Below are 9,390 nucleotides of genomic sequence, written 5' to 3' on the forward strand. Positions count from 1 at the left end.
AGATCAGCTATTTGCCGTATATATTTTTTCAACCTAATTAAAGTAAATTGAGAATCAGTACCACTGTTATTTTTACAGTAAAATTCTGGCGACTGAGTTGCCAGTAATATTTTTTTATTTTTTGCTGTAAAATATGTGGTTGTTGTTTTTACAGTGCATTACTGTAAATTGAATGACAATGCCACTTTTTTTTTTTCAGTAAAATTCTGCCAACTGAGCTGCCCTTTATATATATATATATATATATGTATATATATATATATATATATATATATATATATATATATATATATATATATATATACATATACATGTATACATATACATATATATACATATATATATATATATATATATATATATATACATATACATATATACATCTATATATATATATATATATATATATATATATATATATATATATATATATATATATATATATATATATATATATATCGTAAAAGGGCCCTGCAATGAGGTGGCGACTTGTCCAGGGTGTACCCCGCCTTCCGCCCGATTGTAGCTGAGATAGGCTCCAGCGCCCCCCGCGACCCCAAAGGGAATAAGCGGTAGAAAATGGATGGATGGATGGATATCGTAAAAGCTCCTGACTTATTTTACAGTGCAATGTAAAAAAATTAATTAAATTAAATTTAAAAAAATAAATAAATAAAAAGTCACATTTACGGCAAAATTAAAAAAAAAAACTGGCAGCTCAATCGCCAAAATGTTACAGTAAAATTGCTTTTGTCACTGAATTATTGTTTAATTAAAAAAAAAATCTAAAATTTTTAGAACTTTTACTGAGCACATTTGGAATACATTACATTGCCTTATATATATATATATATATATATATATATATATATATATATATATATATATATATATATATATATATATATATATATATATATATATATAGTAAAAGCTCCTGACTTATTTTACAGTGCAATGTAAAAAAAAAAATTAAAATTAAATTACATTTTAAAAAAAGTCACATTTACGGCAAAAAATAAATAAAATAAAATTTAAAAAACTGGCTGCTCAATCCCCAAAATGTTACAGTAAAATTGCTTTTGTCACTGAATTACTGTTTAATAAAAAAAAATTTAAAAAAATGTTATAGAATTTTTACTGAGCACATTTGGAATACATTACATTTACTTGACTAGATTCTTAGGACTTGTTCTTGTCATGACGTAAGAGTGAAGAAATGCAATATTTCAATGCTAATCTCTGTTTATCTCTTGGCTGACAGTCATCATGACGATGTGGAGCATGAATCACATGAACACTAGGTGGGGACCTCCTCCTCCTCATCCACCCTTGGATAAACTCGTACTTCTGGTTCGGCCAGCTGTTGCATCAAGACGGAGTAAAACAAAACAACACCTTTTTTCCGAAAGCATCTTCAAAATAAAAGCGAGGTCGGTGTTGCAATCTACTCGCCTTTCCTTGGGTGAGTACAAACCCCACGTTTATTTTTGTCCGGTTACAACAACAACTTTCCATTATGTTTAAAAAAAATAAAAAAAATTGGAATTGTAGTGTATTAGCACTCGCGGCGCGGGAAGGGTTTTATTGTGAAGGTGCTAACCGGATACGTCGCTTCTCGTTGACGGGAGTGAAGACGAATAAAAAAGTTTTGGAGAGGAAAAAAGTTCGAAGCGAGGAGCGGACACAAAGAGGACGACGCTCGGGTGTCAACTACTGGACTTTTGCTGCTTTTAATGTGTTTTCATCCCTAAAAGGCTTGCTTAATGAGGCGCGCTTGTACGTGAATTCCCGGACTGAGGTGTGTAAAGTTGGCGAGATGTTTTTCTGCTCGGTTCTTCTCCTGCTGCCTGTGCTGCTTTCAGCCCAGTACCAAGGGGACAACGGCATAGTCATCCCAGAACATGGTCTATGTCAACCCATCTCCATTCCCCTCTGCACGGACATCGCCTACAACCAGACCATCATGCCCAACTTGGTGGGCCACTACAACCAGGAGGACGCCGGGCTGGAGGTGCACCAGTTCTACCCCCTGGTCAAGGTGCAATGCTCCCCGGAGTTGAAGTTCTTCCTGTGCTCCATGTACGCCCCCGTCTGCACCGTCATGGAGAAGGCCATCCCCCCGTGCAGGTCCATCTGCGAGCAGGCCAAGCAGGGCTGCGAGGCCCTCATGAACAAGTTCGGCTTCCAGTGGCCGGACCGTCTCCGCTGCGAGAACTTCCCGGTGCACGGGGGCAGTCAGATGTGCGTGGGGCAGAACAAGTCGTCGGCCGCCACCGTGCCGCCCTTACCCGTGCCGGGCACGCAGGACGTGTCCGTGGTCTCCGGCCACGACCGCTCGTTCCGGTGCCCCAACGTCCTGAAAGTGCCGCCCTATTTGAACTACGTGTTCCTGGACGAGAAGGACTGCGCGGCTCCCTGCGAGCCCGCCAGGGGCGGCGGCTACATGTTCTTCACCGACAAGGAGATCCACTTCTCCCGCATTTGGATCCTGGTCTGGTCCGTGCTTTGCTGCGCCTCCACCTTGTTCACCGTCACCACCTATTTGGTGGACATGCAGCGCTTCCGCTACCCGGAGAGGCCCATCATCTTCTTGTCGGGCTGCTACACCATGGTGTCGGTGGCCTACATCGCCGGCTTCTTCCTGGGGGACAAAGTGGTCTGCAACGAGGCCTTCAACCCGGACGGCTACAAGACCATCGTGCAAGGCACCAAGAAGGAAGGCTGCACCATCCTCTTCATGATGCTCTACTTCTTCAGCATGGCCAGCTCCATCTGGTGGGTCATCCTGTCCCTCACCTGGTTCCTGGCGGCGGGCATGAAGTGGGGCCACGAGGCCATCGAGGCCAACTCGCAGTACTTCCACCTGGCGGCGTGGGCGGTGCCGGCCGTCAAGACCATCAGCGTCCTCGCCATCGGGCAGATCGAGGGCGACGTCTTGAGCGGCGTCTGCTTCGTCAGCCTCAGCAACCTGGACCCCCTGCGAGGCTTCGTGCTGGCGCCGCTCTTCATCTACCTCTTCATCGGCACCTCCTTCCTCCTGGCGGGCTTCGTGTCGCTCTTCCGGATCCGCACCATCATGAAGCACGACGGCACCAAGACGGAGAAGCTGGAGCGCCTCATGGTGCGCATCGGCGTCTTCAGCGTGCTCTACACCGTGCCCGCCACCATCGTCATCGCCTGCTTCTTCTACGAGCAGGCCTTCCGCCCGCACTGGGAGCGCAGCTGGGTGGGCCACAGCTGCCGGAGCCTGGCGGTGCCGTGCCCGGCGCAGGCGGGGCCCCGCATGACCCCGGACTTCACCGTCTACATGATCAAGTACCTCATGACGCTCATCGTGGGCATCACCTCCGGCTTCTGGATCTGGTCCGGCAAGACGCTGCAGTCCTGGCACAAGTTCTACACCAGACTAACAAACGGCAAACACGGCGAGACCACCGTGTAGGACGCGCTTCCCCCTGTGGATGTTTTACGGCGTCACGTTTGGGTTTGACCAAACGGCGCGAGCTGGATTAAGCGGGTCGGTCCCGACTGAACAAAAACATCATGGCCGTGCGCTGAAAATGCTCACCTCCTCCTCCTCTTCCTCCTTTTAGCATTTCACGTGTAAATAGACTGTAAATAATATTTGTAAAAAAACAACAAATCTATATATTTGTATTTAAAAAAAAATACCTGCTTCACATTTGCACTGCGACAAAACCCAAGTAGATTTTTTTTTTTTTTACAAGCAAAATAACTTGCAGTCACTTTATAATGAAGCTACTAAAATAGTCGTGTGTACTTCACTAACGAACCATTGCGTGTAAATATGGGTTTTCATGCGTACTCACACGATGTCATACATGTATTCATTTTACTTCACATCTTCTTTTTTGTTTATCCTCCCCCGTGAATACCACGACATGCACCGTTTAGTATTTCGAAAGCGAGGAAGTCAGGAAGTTTCTTTCAGCGCCGCCATGTCGGACGGGCATTGAACGCAGCGAGGCTCACGCGTCCACTACAGCAGGGGTGTCCAAAGTGCGGCCCGGAGGCCATTTATGGCCGGCAGCAAAACATTTTTAAGCGGCGTCACATTTTAAAAGTAATATTACAAAAAATATAAACACTTAAAAGAGCAAACAGGTGTTATGTAACAACAAAATGTTGCAATATTGCCACTAATAATGCAGTTGTTTTTTTTTTAAACCTGGCATTTAAACAAAAAAATAATTTAAAAAACACGGATAGATCTGAAAGTAATCTTAACAGTGGTTCTCAAACTTTTTTCCACCAAATACTACCTCAGAAAACACCCGGCTCTCCAAGCACCACCATAATGACCAATGTTCAAATATAGTAGCGTAGTAGGCCTAAGTATTCATTAAAAACAAGGCACGGGATTTTATTTTTATTTTTTATTTTTTTTAACTATTTGGCTATTACACACAGTAACATTGTGTTTGAATTAGGACTGCAACAACTAATCGATTATAAAAATAGTTGACGATTAATTTAGTGATCAGAGGCAATATAAAAAAATAAAAATGTTTACATTTTTTTATATTGCCTCTGATCACTAAATTAATCGTCAACTATTTACATTTTTTTATATTGCCTCTGATCACTAAATTAATCGTCAACTATTTTTATAATCGATTTTTAATAATAATAATCTATTTTTATAAAAAAATAAATAATTATTTTTTATTTTTTTTATAAACCTTTATAAACTGCAACATGTACAAACAGCTGAGAAACAATAATCAAAATAAGTATGGTGCCAGTATGCTGTTTTTTTTTCAATAAAATACTGGAAAGGATAGAAATGTAGTTTGTCTCTTTTATCCGATTATTAATCGAAGTAATAATCGACAGATTAATCGATCATCAAATTAATCGTTAGTTGCAGCCCTAGTTTGAATATAGAAATATAAAACACTGTACTTTAAGCAAGTCATTCTTTGGCATACCACTAGATGGAGCACAGTTTGAGAATCACTGATCTAGAGATTCAAGCATTAAAAGTAAACATTTTATATATTGAAATAGACTCGTTTTTAACGTGTTTAGTCCGATTTTCTTAAAAACTGTCTTTGTTAAAACTTAATGAATCAAAAGCAATGTTATATAATTATTTACCTATTCAAGGCTCCACTTACATCACCTCAAATATTCAATTTTCAAATTTGTTTTGGGGAAAATGTTGCCATAAAAAACAGGGTTTTCCTTGGGACGTTAAAAAAACCAAAACTTTTTGGATATGTTTGAAGTTGATCTATAGATATTTAAGCGTTGAAAGTAAACAAATATTGACTTAATTTGACGACTTTATTGACTTGAGACCCCTTTGGGTGCCCGGTACCTTTTAACATTCACCAAAATTAACGGGAGACCTAATGGTTTTCAAAAATGAAAAATATATATAACGTAATTTAAAAAACACTGATAGATCTGAAAGTAATCATTAGCAGTGGTTCTCAAACTTTATTCCACTACCTCAGAAAACACTCGGCTCTCCAAGTACCCCCATAATGACCAACATTAAAATATAGTAGCGTAGTAGGCCTAAGTATTCATTAAAAACAAGGCACAGGTTGTTGTTTTTTTACTATTTGGCTATTATTACACACAGTTTGAACAGTAACACTGTGTTTGAATACGGGAAAATAAAACACTGTACTTTAAGCAAGTGATTCTTTGGCGTACCACTAGACGGAGCGCGGTTTGAGAATCACTGATCTAGAGATTCAAGCGTTAAAAGTAAACATTTTGAAATACTTACGGGTACTCCGGCTTCCTCCCACCTCCAAAGACATGCACCTGGGGTGCAAGTTGATTGTCAACACTAAATTGGCCCTAGTGTGTGGATGTGAGTGTGAATGTTGTCTATCTGTGTTGGCCCTGCGATGAGGTGGCGACTTGTCCAGGGTGTACCCTGCCTTCCGCCCGATTGTAGCTGAGATAGGCTCCAGCGCCCCCCGTGACCCCAAAGGGAATAAGCGGTAGAAAATGGATGGATGGATGGATATAATTATTTACCTATTCAAGGCTCCACTTATTTCACTTCAAATATTCAATTTTGAAATTTGTTATAGGGAAAATTTTGCCATAAAAAAACAGGGTTTTCCTTGGGACGTTAAAAAAACCAAAACTTTTTGGATATGTTTGAAGTTGATCTGTAGATATTTAAGTGTTGAAAGTAAACAAATATTGACTTATTTTGAAGACTTTATTGACCCTTTTAACGTTCACCAAAATTAACGGGAGACCTAATGGTTTTCAAAAATGAAAAATATATATAACGTAATTTAAAAAACACGGATAGATCTGAAAGTAATCTTTAGCAGTGGCCCTCAAACTTTTTTCCATTACCTCAAAAAACACCCGGCTCTCCAAGTACCCCCATAATGACCAACATTAAAATATAGTAGCGTAGTAGGCCTAAGCATTCATTAAAAACAAGGCACAGGTTGTTTTTTTTTACTATTTGGCTATTATTACGCACAGTTTGAACAGTAACACTGTGTTTGAATATGGGAAAATAAAACACTGTACTTTAAGCGAGTGATTATTTGGCGTACCACGAGACGGAGCACGGTTTGAGAATCACTGATCTAGAGATTCAAGCATTAAAAGTAAATATATTGAAATAGACTTATTTTTAACGCTTTTAGTCCGATTTTTTTTTTTTTTTAAACTGTCTTTGTTAAAAAAAAACAATAATGTTATATAATTATTTACGTATTCAATAATATTAATAATAATAGATTTTATTTGTAAAAAAAGCACTTTACATTGGGCAAACAACCTCAAAGTGCTACAGTGTATTAAAAAAAGATAATAAAAATAAAAACTAGAACTGCCTAATAGCTAGAACTAGTATGCATATATCTATAAAAAGGCTTTTTTTTTTTTTTTTTTTTTTTTAAAGAAGGGTTTTTAAGCCTTTTTTAAAAGCATCCACAGTCTGTGGTGCCCTCAGGTGGTCAGGGAGAGCGTTCCACAGAGCAGAAAGCCCGGTCTCCCATAGTTCGTAGCTTTGTCCTCGGAGGTTGGAGGAGGTTAGCCTGTCCGGAGCGGAGGTGTCGTGTGGAGGATTTGGGGGTGAGTAGTTCTTTGAGGTAGAGGGTACCATTTCCATGGAGGCACTGGTACAAGGCTCCTTATTTCACTTCAAATATTCCATTTTGAAATTTGTTTTAGGGAAAAGTTTGCCATAAAAAAACAGGGTTTTCCTTGGGACGTTAAAAACAACAACTTTTTGGATATGTTTGAAGTTGATCTATAGATATTTAAGCGTTGAAAGTAAACAAATATTGAGTTATTTTGAAGACTTTATTAACTGAGACCCTTTTTAACGTTCATCAAAATTAACGGGAGACCTAATGGTTTTAAAAATGAAAAAATATCAGGACACCCCTGCTCTAAGTGATCGCCCCTGTCCAAAAATATGACATTATTTGGGAACACAATTGTTTGACACAACACAGTTGTCGCCATGTATGAAAAACACGACACTTCGGGGGATTTCTTCTGTTGACATTATAATGGCCGCTTATCAACATCGGCTATCTTTCTGGATTGTTATTTTACAAGAAGTGCACTATTTTATGTGCAATTGTGAGATCTATCAACATATGTGCGGACATGAAACTGCATGGTTCATCTACCGTATGTTCTTCCATGTGTCTTCTTATCATTAAACCCAGTCAAATAGTACCAAAAGGCGGCCGTCTTGTTTTTTTAACCAGGAATTTTAACACTGTGGTCTATTCTGTTTATGCTGGTTTTGACTTCCAAAAGCAAATTTCTCTTTTCCCCAAATCAAACTGTTGCCATCTTCAAACCTTTATTTGCCAACAAACAAGTTAACCACTGTAAAATAAAACCATAATCTAGTAGAAGTACTCAGATTTCAAAGTAGTTAGCCTTGATCATTTGAGCTACATGCTATTTATGTTAGCATCTGCATCTATATAAACAATGTTTTAAGTACTATTTTAAACTTCTTAAAGGTTGTACGACTAGTAGATGTCCATAAAAATGTGTTGACCACTGTACAATAAAACTAAAATCAAGTTAAAGTACTTACATTTCTGAGTAGTTAGCCTTGTCAGTAGTAGTTACCGGTAGCCATGATCGTTTGAGCTACATGCTATTTATGTTAGCTTCTGCATTGTAAAATCAGTTTGTATGTTATTCATTTGTACAAATATTGCGGCGCCATGTCCTTTCCTATGTAACACAGTACAGGTTTCATGTTCGATGGTTATTTTTCGTGTTGGCATCACAAAAAAAAATACAAAGAATAAGTCAAACAGGGATATATATTTCCAGTAAATTGCGGTCCAAGGCCTCTGGGGTAATTATTAACTATATAAACAATGTTTTAAGTACTATTTTAAACTTCTTATAGGTTGTACGACGAGTAGAGGTCTATAAAAATGTGTTGACCAATGTACAATAAAACTAAAATTTAGTAAAAGTACTTAAATTTCTAAGTAGTTAGCCTTGTTAGTAGTAGTTAGCCATGATCGTTTGAGCTACATGCTATTTATGTTAGCATCTGCATTGTAAAATCAGTTTGTATGTTATTAATTTGTAAAAATGTTGCGGCACTAAGTCCTTTCCTATGTAACACAGTACAGGTTTAATTTCCTGTTTGATGGTTATTTTTCATGTTGGCATCAAAAAAAATACAAAGAAAAAGTCAGACAGGGATATATTTTTCCAGAAAATTGTGGTCCAAGCCTCTGGGATATTTATTAACTATATAAACAATGTTTTAAGCACTATTTTAAACTTCTTAAAGGTTGTACGACTAGTAGAAGTCTATAAAAATGTGTTGACCACTGTACAATAAAACTAAAATCAAGTAAAAGTACTTACATTTCTGAGTAGTTAGCCTTGTTAGTAGTAGTTAGCCATGATCGTTTGAGCTACATGCTATTTATGTTAGCATCTGCATTGTAAAATCAGTTTGTATGTTATTAATTTGTACAAATGTTGCGGCACTAAGTCCTTTCCTGTGTAACACAGTACAGGTTTCATGTTCGATGGTTATTTTTCGTGTTGGCATCACAAAAAAAATACAAAGAATAAGTCAAACAGGGATATATATTTCCAGTAAATTGCGGTCCAAGGCCTCTGGGGTAATTATTAACTATATAAACAATGTTTTAAGTACTATTTTAAACTTCTTATAGGTTGTACGACAAGTAGAGGTCTATAAAAATGTGTTGACCAATGTACAATAAAACTAAAATTTAGTAAAAGTACTTAAATTTCTAAGTAGTTAGCCTTGTTAGTAGTAGTTAGCCATGATCGTTTGAGCTACATGCTATTTATGTTAGCATCTGCATTGTAAAATCAGTTTGTATGTTATTAATTTGTAAAAATGTTGCG

At 38.2% G+C, this 9,390-nt stretch overlaps 1 protein-coding gene across 1 annotated transcript; it reads left to right on the forward strand.

The window, feature by feature from the left end:
• Window positions 1–1,066: 1,066 nt before the first annotated feature.
• On the forward strand, window positions 1,067–4,454 carry fzd2 (frizzled class receptor 2). Its single transcript, XM_061981970.2, has one exon. It carries the CDS (start codon window positions 1,520–1,522, stop codon window positions 3,443–3,445), a length of 1,926 nt encoding a protein of 641 aa, XP_061837954.2. The 5' UTR covers window positions 1,067–1,519; the 3' UTR covers window positions 3,446–4,454.
• The last annotated feature ends 4,936 nt before the right edge of the window (window positions 4,455–9,390 follow it).

Source organism: Nerophis lumbriciformis, linkage group LG24 (assembly GCF_033978685.3).
Source record: "Nerophis lumbriciformis linkage group LG24, RoL_Nlum_v2.1, whole genome shotgun sequence".
Classification (NCBI taxonomy): Eukaryota; Metazoa; Chordata; class Actinopteri; order Syngnathiformes; family Syngnathidae; genus Nerophis; species Nerophis lumbriciformis.